Source organism: Sarcophilus harrisii, chromosome 5, assembly GCF_902635505.1.
Source record: "Sarcophilus harrisii chromosome 5, mSarHar1.11, whole genome shotgun sequence".
Classification (NCBI taxonomy): domain Eukaryota; kingdom Metazoa; phylum Chordata; class Mammalia; order Dasyuromorphia; family Dasyuridae; genus Sarcophilus; species Sarcophilus harrisii.
In genome coordinates, this window is record NC_045430.1 from 88,900,311 (window position 1) to 88,915,124 (window position 14,814).

The 14,814-nt window shown below is 42.5% G+C and overlaps 2 protein-coding genes across 6 annotated transcripts in view; both read right to left on the bottom strand.

Moving 5' to 3' along the window:
* Positions 1-52: 52 nt before the first annotated feature.
* On the bottom strand, positions 53-9,944 carry PFDN5 (prefoldin subunit 5). The gene is made up of 6 exons (XM_031937814.1): positions 9,790-9,944; positions 9,599-9,701; positions 9,206-9,237; positions 7,943-8,017; positions 7,744-7,849; positions 53-204 (listed from the first exon to the last, which is right to left on the bottom strand). The coding sequence occupies exons 1-6, from the start codon at positions 9,859-9,861 to the stop codon at positions 125-127; spliced, it is 468 nt and encodes a 155-aa protein (XP_031793674.1). The 5' UTR covers positions 9,862-9,944; the 3' UTR covers positions 53-124.
* Positions 9,945-10,979: 1,035 nt separating this feature from the next.
* The window catches only part of LOC100921010 (molybdate-anion transporter), an 82,671-nt gene continuing 78,836 nt past the window's right edge, over positions 10,980-14,814 (bottom strand). For all 5 annotated transcript variants that reach the window (XM_031937802.1, XM_023505455.2, XM_012551635.3 and 2 more), the window contains 7 exons: positions 14,512-14,667; positions 14,226-14,396; positions 14,000-14,104; positions 12,240-12,355; positions 12,003-12,086; positions 11,625-11,789; positions 10,980-11,292 (listed from right to left, as the gene is read on the bottom strand). In XM_031937802.1, coding sequence (XP_031793662.1) covers positions 11,091-11,292; positions 11,625-11,789; positions 12,003-12,086; positions 12,240-12,355; positions 14,000-14,104; positions 14,226-14,396; positions 14,512-14,667 — 999 coding nt within the window. In that variant the 3' untranslated portion in view covers positions 10,980-11,090. The remainder of the gene's footprint in view (positions 11,293-11,624; positions 11,790-12,002; positions 12,087-12,239; positions 12,356-13,999; positions 14,105-14,225; positions 14,397-14,511; positions 14,668-14,814) is intronic.

Here is a 14,814-nt window from a genome sequence, read left to right on the forward strand (position 1 = left end):
TCAATCTTCCACCCACCCCGGGGTCACAGCGGAGTAAGAAAAACGACACGAGGACGGGGGAACCCAGCGGGCACGTTTATTGGCTCTGTACATGTGCTCTCGGCTTCCCCCACCCCTATCCCCCTCAGGCTTTGGCCGCGGCTGCCTGGGACGCCCCCAGCGCAGTGAGCTGCTGAATCTTCTGGCTCATCATCTCCATGATAGCTGTAGAGGGAGAGAGAGAGGCACTGGGTCAGGCGCCGTAGAGAGCTGGGGGCGAGCGCTTGACTAGAGTCTCAAGCGAGAGTCCGAGAGCGCCCCCGTGCGCCTGGGCAGGCACTCCGGAGCCCTCGCCAATCCCCATCCCCGCAGTCGGTCTCCATCCACCCCAGCGTGTGCCCCCAGACAGGGGGCCAGCCCAGAGAATTACGGGGAGGGGTGCTAAAGGTTCTAAAACTCTTCTCGGGGTCCCCGCTCTACAAGTGAGCACAGGAGAGGGGCAAGAGCAAAAGTGCCTGGGAGCCGTGGAAAGAAGCCTCCCTACTCCCAGTCCTTAGCCCAAGGTGACTGTGGAGTCGTGTGACAGCACAGCCCTCAGGCTTTCGGGGAGGGACCAAGAAAGGGGATCTCGGACAGGAAGGCCCTGGTGAAAGGAGACCTTCCGGGTCGAGGCAGTCGGGCAGCGAGCATTTATTATTATATAACATTATATATATACTATATATAGTCACTGTGTGCTGAGCTCTGTACTTCCCCCCCCCCCCCACCCCCCCAGGGGGACGCAAAGAAAAGCAAAGATAGAAAACTGCGCTGTTCTAATGAAACGGACAAGTAGGTGCAAACCAGAGAGTGCCTGCTGCGGGAGAGGGAAGGCACCAGCAATCCAGGAAGGGTTAGCAAAGGGGCTTCAGGGAAAAGGGTGGGAAGGAAGGCAGAGAATTCCTGCAGGAACCTGGCCCTCACCGTGAGGAGAAAGAGCAGAGCTGGCGTGGCAAGGCCTGAGAGACAGGGTCCCAACACGGGGAGGAGGAATAATGGTGGGTGCTCAGGCAGATGGGAGGATGAAGGCCTGTATGAGAGCCGAGGAAAGAGGTTTGCTTATTTGAGGGAGAATCGGTATAGATGATGACACTCGTAGACTGAAGGCAGCAGTTGAGGAAGACTGTGAGCCAAATAATGAACTTTGTTGATGAAAGGAAAAGCAAGTCCCAGAGATGTGGTATCTTGATTGGCTAATAAATGTAATTAAATGAATGAAGTAGGGGAGGTCACCAAGTGATGGAGGTGGAGGTAAAGGATTCCAGACACGGAAAGGATCGACAGATTGATAGCTCTTTCTCGAACCTGAAGAATAAATGGGGGAAAAGGAAGGCTCTTACTCTCCTACCTCAACCAGAGGGAAGAGAGTGTTCATCCAGTACTGAAAAAAAAGGAAGTCTGATAAAATCAAATGGAGGGAGCAAAAGAAGATGGAAGTAGAAAAGGAAAAGGTTTAAGATGAAAATAGGCTTGTTACTTAAGGAGCAGACTAAACTGGGTGATAGCTTTAGGGCAAAAGTAGGGAACTTAGTTTTCTGCCAAAGGCCATTGGAATCTATAATGTCATTTGAGGCCCCATGCAAAATTACCAACATAGAGATTCAAGTAGCTGGAGGTTGCTGAACTTGGCTTTCAGCTTGTGGTAGAAACCAGAGGTTCCCCACTCTGCTTTAGAGTATAATTACTCCAGGCCAGGGTAGTCCAGGCCCAGACACCCTAAGGGTCCTGCCCCTGTGTCCTAAGATGCCAGAGAGAGCCTTGAGTCACAACAATGAACCTCAAGGACACCCACAGGGACCTAACTCTGAGGTGGAAGTGAAGATGGGAATTCAAGAAAACCAAGGCAACCACACCATTCAAAAGTGCAATGGGAAAAAGACTGGACCAAGCCCCAGTTCAGAAACTGAGAAAGAAAGCAATCTTACCCAAGTAGAATGGGACCCCTGAAAACTAGAATAGAACTAATAGAAATCAGTTATACCTTGTGATAGCTATAAGAAAAAAATGCCATGCCACAAAAACTAAGCTAGTTCAAAACCAAAAAAACAACTAGCCCAAGTCTAAGTAGAGATAATTTAAGAATTATTGGACTCCCTGACAACTGATTAAAAAAACCAACTGGACATAATACTTAAAAATAGTAAATGAAAATTACTGACTGATTTGTTAGAACAAAACAAAAACAGAAAAAAAATTAGCAATCATCTCCTGAAAGGAGTCTCAAGAGGAAAAGTATTAAGAATTTGATAACCAATATTCAGAACTTTCACATCAAAGAAAGAATACTGAAAGCACCCTGAAACAGTTCAAGCACTAAGAACCACAGGAAAGACCATACCTGACAGCTTGTACTAAAAAATTAGTGATATTCTAAAAGGCAAAAGAAATAGACTTATAGGCAACAATAACTTCCCCTGAGAAGATGAATATAATCTGAGGAAAAAATACACCTTTAATGGTAAAAAAGACTTACAAGAATTTTTGATGAAAAGACCAGAGCTTACTTAGCAGAAACTCTAAAATACTAACACAAGAGAGTCCAGAGAAACCTAGAAAGGTACACATCTCAGCAAATTGTAGGGAACTCTATGATGGGATAAAATGTTAATGGAAAATTAGTTAACAGTATTGGGAGAGTTCAATATTAAAAATAAGGACCTGTAGTAGAAAGATTGTTCTAAGGAGTTTCAAGCGGTAACAAGGCAGCAAGAACACGACATGTATGAACAAAGTGAAGTAAGTCCAACAACAACAACTTTTTATGCAGACAGCAATGTTGTAAACAGAAACAACTCTGAAAGATTTGGATCATTTCTATAACCTATCATGTCTGCAGAGACACAAGGTACAAAAACATATACATTCTTGGAGATGGCCATTTCAGGATTCTTTTTACGCGAATTTGTTTATTCTTAAAAGGCTTTTTACCTTACTTTTCTGTCAATCAGAATTAAATGAGAAGGAATAATGATGTCCAAAGGAAGAGGGCTACTGTGATTTTTTTTTTTTTAATGCATGAAGTTCTGAGGGAAGCAGATAAGTAGGATAATTTTGAAAGTAGAGACTGATCTAGAAATGCTTTTTTTTTTAATGTCTAAATTCACAATAAGATTACAAAAAATAATCACTTAAGATCTTTGCACTAGAAAAAGATTCTAGATTTATTAAATTAGGACCATTTTTGGATGAAAAAAAAAAACACAAGTATCTTGTAATTCTGGCATAAACACAAAGTAACCTCTCTCAACATTCCAAATTAATCAGGTAAAGGCAATAAAAGCTTTGATAAATATGTTAATTCTTGTGCCTGTCTTCTGAGATTACTTTCCACTATATATAACTTTAAAAAGCACAATACTTTACATGTCATTTTTCCCCATTAAGAGTGTGAGCTTCTTGAAGGTAAGAACATCTTTTTGCCTTTCTTTGTATTCCTGGACTTAGCCTGGTGCCTGTCATACTAAGAGCTTATAACATATGACATATAACATATAAAAATAAAGGAGTTATAAGTGCTAGTGAGCACTGAATATCACACAAAAAAATTTATAGCTCAAGAGAATATTGATATTTAATGTATCACCCATGTCTTTTGCCCAATTTAACATGAGGTCAAGTACATATCAACAAGCATTGAGTCTCTATGGATCAATTATTACTAGGCACTGAGAATGCAAATAAAAAAGTCAATTCATGCATTTAGCTGGGGGGAATATAACATGTTTATAGATTGGCAAATATGGAATATATGCAAAATAAAGACAAAATGATTTGAGGATGGCAATAACTGGGAAAATCAGGAAGGGAAGGCCTGGAATGTTCTAGTCAGGGAGGAGAGCCTTTGCAAAGTTATGGAGATGGAAGATGGAATGTTTTTTACAATAAAAAGCAAGTAGTTCAATTTGCTTAAGATCTGTGTATTAAGGACAGCCAACTGTAATATGTCTGGAAAGATAGGCTGGAGCCAGTTTGTGAAGGGCTTTAAATGCCAATGAGAAAAGTTTGAGTACTCACTGAAATTTCTTGAACAGGACAGTGATGTGGTCAAACCTATATTTTAGAAATATCAATTTAACAATCCTGTAAAGGTTGGATTAGAGAGAGGAAAGACTTGAGCCAGGGATAAAAATATATTAAACTGTGAATACCCTTTGACACTTGATATTGCCGTATTCCAAAGAAAAAGGAACAATACACGCAAAAATATTGCACCTCTTTTGTGGTGGCAAAGAATGGGATAGTAGATAGGATGCTCATCAGTTGGGGAATGACTGAACAAGTTATGAATATGATGGAATTCTATTATGTTGTTAAGAAATGATAAAGGGGATGGTTTCAGAAAAATCTAGAAACACTTGTATGAACTAATGCACAGTGAAGTGAGCAAAATTAGTAGATAATATGTATGTATATATATATTAACAGTCATATTGTAAAGATGATCAACTTTGAAAGAATTAATGACCAACCATATTTCCAAAGTACTCATGATAAAACATGCTATTAACCAACAGATAAGAGAGCTGAGATTCAATGCAAACTGAAGGTTCCTTCCTTCCTTCCTTCCTTAAATGGCTAAGCCTAGAATTTATTTTGTATGACTCTACACACTTATAATGGGTTTTATTTTTCATGTGTTCTCAATGGTTAGGAAAGTGAAGGAGGGTGAGTTTGACTTCAGAGCTTAAAATAACAAAGATGAATTTTAAGAGAAAAACATGAGACGGGAGGACCAATTAGAAGGCTCCTATAATAGTTTTCCTAATTTAATGAAGGTCTGAAATAGGGTGATCTGTAGCTAGAAAGAGATAAAGGTGAGAGACATAGAGAAGTATCAACAAGACTTAGCAGCTGTAAGGGGGCAAGTTAAAGATGAAGAGCTATGGATCAATCAACCAACAAGCATCTGAGTCTATTATGTGCCATGGAAAATGAATTCTAGATTGCAAATCTAGATCATCAAAAGAGAAGTTAGAAGTAGGAGTAAGTTAGGGAAAAAGATAATGGGTTCTGTTTTTGGACATGCTGAGTTTGAGACACCTATAAGGTAGAGATAACCAACTTGGTTGGACAGTCAAAAACTGACAGAAAAGAACTGTTGCCTGGATATATAATTTGGAGAATTGTCTGCACAGAAACACAGCTAAATTCATGGGATTTGATGAGATCACTAAGATAGTATAGAGGGAGAAGAGGAAAAGGCACACCTATGAACAACAGCTTCCAAATGTTCAAACAAGCTGTTGATTCTGAAAAATGCGAAACAGATCCAAGTAAAACAATGTTCAGTTGTCACCATTTTTTAGATAAGCTTTAACTTATGTAATATAGTCCCCAAATTGAAAAGGCCAGATGAAACCATGTCAGCATGCAAAGCACAAGAAGACATGGGAGGAGCAAAGGGTAATACCAACTTGGGGCATAAGTTTATCTTCAAAAGCTACACACAGGGGCAGCTAGATGGTACAGTGGGAAAAGCACCATCCCTGGAATCAGGAGAACCTGAGTTTAAATCTGGCCTCAAGACACTTAAAACTTAATAGCTATGTGACCTGGGCAAATCACTTAACCCCAAAACTCAAGTTCAAATCTAGGTTCAGACACTTACCCTGGGCAAGCCATTTAATAGTTGTTTGCCTCAATTTCCTCATAGGTAAAATGAAAATAATAATGGCACCTATCTCCAAGTATTGTTGTAAGGGTCAAATAAGATAATAATTATAAAAGCCTTAGTACAATGCCTGGCACCCAACAGGCATTATGTAAATGTTAGCAATTATCACTAATGGAATTCTAACATAAGAAACAACTATATAGAATTCAGATATGAGTTAAGAATATAAAGCAAAGCAGAACCAAAGTAATACACACATGAACATGTTAAGATAAAGAAGAAAAACAGTTGAATACAATAGAATTCAACTCAATGACCAGTCTTGACTCTAGTGAACTGATGCTCAAAGATAATTCTCTTGCCATAGAAAGGTGGAGCAAAAACCCTATACCATCAGACATGGTCAGTGTGATGATTCATTTTTCCTAAGTTTAATAGTTCCTTTGCAAAGAAAGAATCTACCAAGAGAGTGGGAGATGACAGCTATGTGGAAAAGCAAAAGCAAAATATTTTACAAAATGCATTTGATGCAATAAAGAAAATTGCAACTTTAAAATTAAGACAATTCTGAGGTACTACTATACACCTCTCAGATCGGCTAAGATGAGAGGAAAACATAATGGTGAATGTTGGAGACTCAGCTTTTTTCAGCAAGGTGATTCAGGCTAATTCCAATGGTCAAGTGATGCAGAGAGCCATTTGCATTCAGAAAGAGGACTGTGGGAATTGCATATGGATCACAATATAGTATTTTCACTTTTTTGTTGTTTGCTTTTTTTCTCATTTTTCTTTTTGATCTGAGTTTTCTTGTGCAGCATAATAATAATGGAAATTCATTTAGAAGAATTGTACAAGTTTAACATACATTGGATTACTTCCTCTTTAGAAGAGGGGTTGGGGGGAAGGGAGGGAGAAAAATATGGAACACAAGGTTTTTGAAAATTATCTTTGCACATATTTTGAAAAGAAAAAACTATTATTTTTAAAAAAGAAAAACGCAGCTTTAAAAGTTCTATTCTAACAAAACGTCTCAATACATACACTAAAATCATATAAGATTCCATGACAGATACAGTCATGAACATATAACTTAATTAAAAGTCCTCTGAATAGTGACATCAACTGAGGTATAAAAGACATGTTCTCCAAGGGTTGCCAGTGTCAAGATGCAATTATCTTGAGGTTCTCCAGAGGCTCCCATTTACAGAAGATATTATAGTGAAGACACTAAAGCCCAGAATACAAAAATGATCCCTAATGAAAACAACAAAAAAAGTACCTAAAAGAGATAAACCACTCAGGAAAAACAAGTAGATGAAGAATGAATATTTTTCCCAAATTATAACATACAGTTGCACAGAAAGCCCACTGAATTAATCTCTCATTATGTATCTATCTTGAAAATGCATTGCAGATAGCCCAAATGAGTTTGGTCCTGAATTGAAAAGAAAGTTTAAGAGTGTTGAATTGTAATTGGGAAGATAAATAGTACTTTCTGTAGTCCCAAACTGCTCCCTGCCAAAAAAGCCTTTCTTTTTGTTGGCAGTTGTTTTCAGATGATGTTTATATATGTGAATCGTGGAACTCTACAATCTCAAAAGAATCCACATTCAAATGACCCAAAGTGTAGGCAAAAGTAGAGTGTTGCATATTACCAATGAAGTCTTTAGAGTAAGAAGCTGTATAATAGATGGACTGAGAGACTGCTACACTGCTCTGCTACAGAAATATTAAAAGAACTAAGGCAATGCTTCCAATCTATTAGTAGATAAGCTATGAAGAAATGGAAAAATAAAGACAAGAACTGCACATGATTAAAAAGTGGCAATTTGGAGGCAACACTCAGATTTGATGAAGCCACAGTTCTGAGGTATATATTTTTTATCCTCCAGTAAACTAGAACAAACCCTAGAAGAGACACATCTCTGCTTTTTTCTGAATCTCTCAACAAAGTCTAAGACAACCTCTACACACAAAGGATTACTTGATATGTGATAATTGCCCATCCAAGCACATATAATGCCCAGAGAAAGACAGTCATAAGAGCAAGATGGGAAAAAAAAAAAAAAAAGTAATATTCCTGCGCTCAAACCCAGAACCCATGGCCTCACCCTGTTTCATGGCATGCTTTTCCTGCAGAGCTGGCTGAATTTTTTCCATCTGCTTAGTGAGGAAGTCAATCTTCCTCTTGAAGAAGTCTTTAGCATCATCTGCTGACTGCCAAAGGAGAAGAAGTTAATGACTCTCAAGGACTCTCAGGAAGAGGTATGTATCCCCACTGTCAATAATGCAGTATCTCCCCCAACTTACCTTCTCCACATAGTAGCCAGTTCCTACATCAATGAGAACATGCTCCACATCATGTAGCTTCCCAGGTACATACATCTGAGGGGTAAGGATTAAGGAAAGGGCTAGCCCAACCAGGGATACCTTCAATCCCTGCTTAAAAACCATGAAACCACATGACAGTAAACCAAGGGTTCTGAATAGAGAGAGATGTTTTCTCAAGGGTTTCTCTGTGAACAGAGAGCCTTCAGAAACTATAGGGAAGGTGCCCTGTGACTGATAATTCCAACCCCACTGTCTTACAATCAAAAGCCAATTCATTTTTTCCCCTGGAAATGTTAATCCCATTAGCAATCACAGACTGATAAAGGATTACTTTCCACAAGCCTATCAAACATATAGGAAGTGAATAAGTGGCACAGTAGACAGAGCACCAATTCAAATTTAGTCTCAGATACTAGCTGCATGATCCTGGGTAAGTTACTTGATCCTTTTTGCTTTGGTTTCTTTATCTTTAAAATGAACTGAAGAAATGGCAAACCAATCTAGTGCCTTTGCCAAGAAAACCTCAAATGGGGTTATGTAGAGTCAGACATGACTGACTACCACCAAGAATAAAACCAAAACCTCATTTTCTCAACTCACCAGCAATTTGGCTCCTAATTCACATATACTTATCTATGAAATTATTCCAGGCAACTATTTATCTTCCATCTGTAGCTATTTCTGTCATGCTATTTAAAGAAGTCTATTACATTACAGAATACAGGACCTTTTCTCTATAACCCTTCTTTTAAGTGCCCAGAATAGCCTTTTGAAGTATAGGGGCATAAAGGAATAGCTGATCTCAAATTGTAAAGTAATACAGAAAAATGTCTTCTTCCTCTCATCATCTCTATTTCTCTGTGACTTGTACATAGCTTGTAACTTATTTTGTTTTACTAACAAGCTCCTAAGAGGCAAAGATATTGCTTGATGTCAACTGTACCAATCCTGTGGTAGCAGGAAACATCCTTACACTCAGTGTGGTTCATGGATCCTAGCACTCAATGGGCCAGCATAAATTTGAATTAGAGTTAGAATTAACTCTTTCCCTTCCCACTGGCCACCAAAATTTTAAAATCTGAGGAAGGCTGAGGTTAGATAATGGCAGAATAACTGGAGAACATCTTCTCGTGCCATATGAGGGAGGTGTTTTCTCCATCAAATATGGAAAGGACTCTGCCCAAGAAACCAAAATATTTTTCTAAATGGGAAGGAAAACAGCAGTCCCAGTGGGAAGGATACAGAACTGGTCAATGGGACGAGCAATTCTTTCCCTGTGAAGGTAACAGAGATAAACATCTGGGGAGGCAATCAGGTCTACGGACAAACCCAAAAAGGACTCTGATAGCAAAAAGTGAGGTGGTAGGAAAAGAGAAGGAAGGAGGATATTCACAAGTAAAAATGTAAAAGGAATTGTAGGCCTTTGATGTGCCAGGAGAGGAGACAGAAATTGATGTCTGAATAATCACTTATCAAATTGAAGGTGAAGGGTGGCAGCGCAAAGCTCTCTCCACCCTTTGCCTTCTCTCCTAACCTCCCTTCCTCCGAGCCTGCCTAATGCTCTCTCCGGCCCAGCCCGATCCCCTCCCGCCCCGGGCTGCCCCTCCCCCCCCCGAGCTGCCCCTCCCCCCATACCCTCGTTGTTCTTGTTCAGCACATTCAGACACTCCTTGGCCTCCACGTACTTGGTCTGCACCACCTTGAGCTGCGCGATGGAAGAGGAGAGAAACTCCACCTCCTGTAAGGGGGAAAGAAGGATGAGGAGAGGCCCAGCGGAGACGGCGGGGCTGTGCTGGCCTGGGCTGGGGCCCGGGGCCCGGCCTCACCTGGTCCAGCTGGTTCTTGAGCAGCTCCAGCTGCGGCAGCGACAGCTCCGTGATGTTCACCGACTGCGCCATGTTGGGAGGCTGGGCAAGGGCGGGGCACGCCGAGCGTGGGAAACGCTCTAGTCGCCCGCCCGCCGCGTCTCTATGGCCCTATAGCCGCCCGCTCCTCCGACCCTCTCTATGGTCCCCGGACGCCGGCCCTCCACCGAGGGCTTCGGGGTCCGGGTGCTCGTCCTTCCGCTGCTGCGGCCTGGCCCCACGGCTGGGAAAGCCCGAGCGCCGGGCCTGGGGGCCTCCGCGGCAGGCCGCGCCGCCCCGCCCCGCCCCGAGCCCGGCTACAATGTATCCAGCATGTAGCCCTGCACCGCGCGGGAGAGAAATAGACTAAGTCAGCGAGCGGCCAGCCAAGTCACGGGCGCGGAGCGGGCCCGCTTCTCCGTGGGAGGGCATCCCCGCCTGCCACGGGCCAAGGACCAAGTCACCCAGGGGCGTGTAACCGGAGCGGGGAGGGTGGCACGGTGGCCAGAACTGGCCGAGCCAGGAAGTCCTGGGTTCGAGGGCTGGCTGTAACATCAGGGTCAAGCGCTAGCTTCCTGGCCCCCTGGCAATGCCCTAAGACTCCAAGAGGACGGTTTTCTTCGAAGATTTCCTCCTGGGCGATTTGCACAGCCCACTTCTGTGGGCTTCTCAGCCACAGTGGCCGGCACAGCCGGAAACCCCTTACTTGAGGACTGAAAGCACATTGTATCACAATCCGGGAAGTGAAGGTTACTATTGCCTGCGGCTGCCAGGTGGCCCACCTACTCTGAAGGCAACTTTGTGGTACTCTTGTACTCTTGGCATCTGAGGCAGAGAAACAAGCCTGGCCTTCCAAAGGCAGCTTCAACTGCCTCGGACCCTCCCCCCCACCCCCATCTCGGCTTTTCCCTTCATTCCTTCCCAGAAACATCTTCTGTTGGGAGAGTTAGACCCATTCGACTCTAAAGCCAATGCCACTGCCTCCCCTCCCCCCTTCACTTTCTCCCCTTAAATGTTGGCCTTTATGTTAAATGAAGAGAAAAGGCACAGAGAGGCCACAGGTCACAGAAACGTCCAGGACAAAGCTCAAGTCTATCAAAACACCATCAAAATTGCAAGATGAAGGGCAGAGAAATGTTTTCAGCAATTTCTTCATATAAGCTAGACACGACTAAGCTTAAATAACAACTTTATTAAATGAGTAAACACACATATAAACATTGGAAAAAAAAAATTGGGTAAAGAAACCAGAGGTAAAAACTATAAAAGAGACTTTTTTTTCTTCACTGGAGGGAGACAGGCAAGCCATAAGCTACTGGTGCAGCACCAATGAGATATTTGAGTCTGGGAGCCTGTCTTGCCTGGATGATATAGGAGAGGAGGGGAGCTCCTGACCCAGCCTCCAGCCAGCCCTGAAGCAGCGCTTCTGTGTAGCGGTCTATTTCTCTGTCTGTCACATCCCACAGGTTTCCCAAGAACAGGGGGCTAGGAGAATAGAAGAAAAGAAAGAGGGTAATTTAGAGGCCTGGGGTAGATTTATAGACAGAAAAACCCACTTGCCAGTTCATTTGGGGACAGAATTGGAGCAAAAGGAAAGGTGGGTCATAGGAGAGCTCTGGGCATAGGAGTAAGGAAAGAAAGAATCAACTCAGTTACAACTCCAAATTTCAAAGCTAAAGTTGTGTGAGAAAGCCTAGGGAGAGCAAGCTTTGGGAGCGGGGGAAATGTGATGGGAGAAAAGGGAGAAAAAGAGGGGTAAAGAGGGGATCTGGGGCAGAATTGTTTCTCCAGACTCAATCCCCCCAATTAAAACTCACCAGCCTGCAATCATGTACTTTAGAACGATGCCAGCCCCTTCCAGGTTCCCGTGTACAGCCAGGGCAGCACTGCTACACCCAAACAATAAGGCTACTGCTCGGCAGCTGAGCCGCTGAATTGTTTGCCCATCCAGGAAGGAGGCACCAGCCCCATGTCCTGCATAACTGATGCAGAAGTGGAATAAGCCTGTGACCAAGTTTCTATTATTTGAACTACTCTTTCATTGTATTGTCCTATATCACCAACCATTCTTTTCTGCAGAACTTTCCTCAGTGAATAAGTTCTGAAGCTTCAACTTTCAAGAGATTCCCCACAAGAAAGGGCAAAAGGACCCATTCTTATCCCTTCACAGCCCTCATTCTATCCCAAATACTCACATATATAGATCATGCTCTGTCAAGGCTGCCTGAACCTGTTCTTGGCTTGGGGCCTCACCAACCAGCCCCTTCCAGCCAGCCTCACTATAGAGAGGGACAAAATATAAGTACATAGAAAAAGTATAAATACCAAAGAGGTAAGTGAAATTAGAGAACCTATTTCCCTGCCCTTCCCACCAAGTCAGGTATCCCTGCTAAGTGGCCCCTTGGACATTCCATGTTCTTCTCCCATCCCACCTGCAAAATCTGGCTCGGAATCGATCCTCTGTGCCTCCTAGATTGTTCTGCGGGTTCAAGATGTAGAAGGTATTTTGTGGATTCACTCCCCTATTCAATACTGACGAAGCCTGAGTCTGCATCAATAAGATGAATGTTCATTATCCCTCCAAATGACAAGAACAAATAACTTAACATTATAAGTTATGATTCTGTTGTCTTGCCACAACTCTAGGTAGATACTAGAAATACTTCCATTTTATATATGGGATCAGGTGCTAATAGAATGATCTTGAACTGACATCCTCTAAAAAGGTACTATAAGGAAGTGTCACTTGTGACAGCAGAGGGCAGCAGAAACCTTCACTGGGGCCAGTAGCCAAGGAGAACCCAACTCTTAGGATAAAACAGACAGACATGGCAAATGAGGAGAAAAAAATTAAGAGTGGGAAAGAATGGACTACCAAAATGATTAGATCTATGGGGCTGAGAAAAAATTCAAGAATAAGCAAAGGGGTCTGAAGCCAAATTAGGCAGGCAGCTGAGGGTGACAATGTTAAAAGAAATGGATACCTGTGAATCTAGTTTCATGTCTACCTTCTTTCATGCACATTGTGATTTTGCATCCATGAAATTCTGCCCCATCACACAGCTTTGAGTACTGGGACTTAAGTGATCAGATCACAGTCCAACAACTCAAAGTTAAGTTTCTGCCCCACATCACTAGGAAAGAACCAGGGAGTAAAGGAAACCAGGCCCAGCTGATAAAATCATCTTTCTAAAAGAGCATTTTTTTTTGGGGGGAAAGGGAAGTGGAGGGGACTCATGAGACAGGAGGAGGAATGCTGGACAGGGTTGACAGAAAATGGGGTAGATATGAAACAAGTGAGGTAGTCAGTGGATTGGAAATTACAATCTGAACTTCCATTTTCCAAATTGTGATTTTCCATAAGGACCCCTTTTTTGTGGGCACTACGTTAGATTTAGTCACTGCAGAATCAGAGCTCTGCAATATTCTCCTATACTGATCCACCCACTTGATACACAGATAATTGAAACTGTGGCAAAATCTGGCTACCAATTTTTGCAATATCTCAATCTTCAGATTTTAACAGGATCAATCCCCAACATATTGAGTGATAAGTAGGAATTCAGGGTGAAGTTCTTTTTCAGATATTATTTTTTTCTACTGCCCAAATTATGTTTTTCAGCCTGCATTGTATGGAGGCACCCATAAAGTCCTTCATAACCACAAGGTGGGGCTATTATTAAATTGTCAAAATCTGGAGAGAATCTGGATTCTCTGGGCAACAGCCCAGGGGAAAGGAGACCAGGTGCAGGTCAGACCCAGAAGAGAAGCAGACAAAAAAGAGAATCAAAGTATAGGCAAGGGAGCTTGAAAACAGGACAAACAGATGGAGGCCCTGAATCTTCAAAAAGAAAACAAAACTGAGTCAAGCGGGAGATACCCCATCAGAGGGAGAATACATAAGACTGATCAATCTGGGGCTACTGCTGATCTTTGGATGGTCTGTGTTTGGAAGCTCTACTCCTTTAGGTTCTTAGAGAGAGATTTTTCTGCTAAGCCTAATAAATGAAGCCTATATTAGAACCCTAGCAGCTACACTTCTATTAATGATTAAAATTTCTGAGTCAGATAAACTTTTAGTAAAATACTTAAAACTCCTCTCATCCTCAAGCCTCAGATCCTTTCTCACTTTCCCCCAAGCACATGGCCTCTCCTTTTTCAGGTTTTCCCCCAAATTAGGCTCTGCTCCTACCTCTCGGATAAGGGAGTAGCTGAGCAGGAATCGGAGTGAGGGCAGCCGAGTAACAGGCTGTGCCCGAAGACTGGGAATGTTTTCCCAGGGCAGCTTCTGCAAGTCCTGAGGAGAAGAAAACAGAAGTTACTATTCTCTGGACCTTGCTGGAAGGGAAGAACCCTCTTATAAGAATACAGTCTCACAGACTGAAGTCAGCAAGTCTATCAGATTTCTTATCCCTTACCTTATCCAATACCAGAACTAGGTGTCCATTACTCTCCCCAGTCTGGCCTTTCCAACGTTCAATGGCCTCCTGTAGTAGCTCCTGAGCTTTTTCTGGCTGGGCCTGGCATAGACCATTGGCTAATGCCTGAACGTCCTGAGGGGAAAGGGTATGGGCAGCACCCAAAACCACCTGCAGGAAAAAATCAGTTATAGTTTCACTTAAGGAAATATGGGACTGATCTCCAGATAGATCAGATTCCTCTCCCCTACCTGACTTTTAGCCAACCCCTTTCTCCTTAATTTACCTGTAGCAAGGTAGGGTCAGGAGACTTCCAGCCACATTGCCCTAGTGAGTCCTTTAGAGAGGAAGCCTCTTGGGTCAGGCTTGGATTCCCAGTGAAGGGTACCAGCATCATCTTCCAACAGCCTAGTATATGTTTCTCTAGGGAAGTGATGAGGTCCTAAATGGGGGTGAAGGAGAGATGAAGATAATAAATTATACTGCAGAGACAGAACCCTGAGAACATTTTTTTGTGATACTTGACCCACATATCCTTCCTCCTAATTCTAATAGATGAGAAAAAAAAAATTTTTCCCCTTTTTTTATT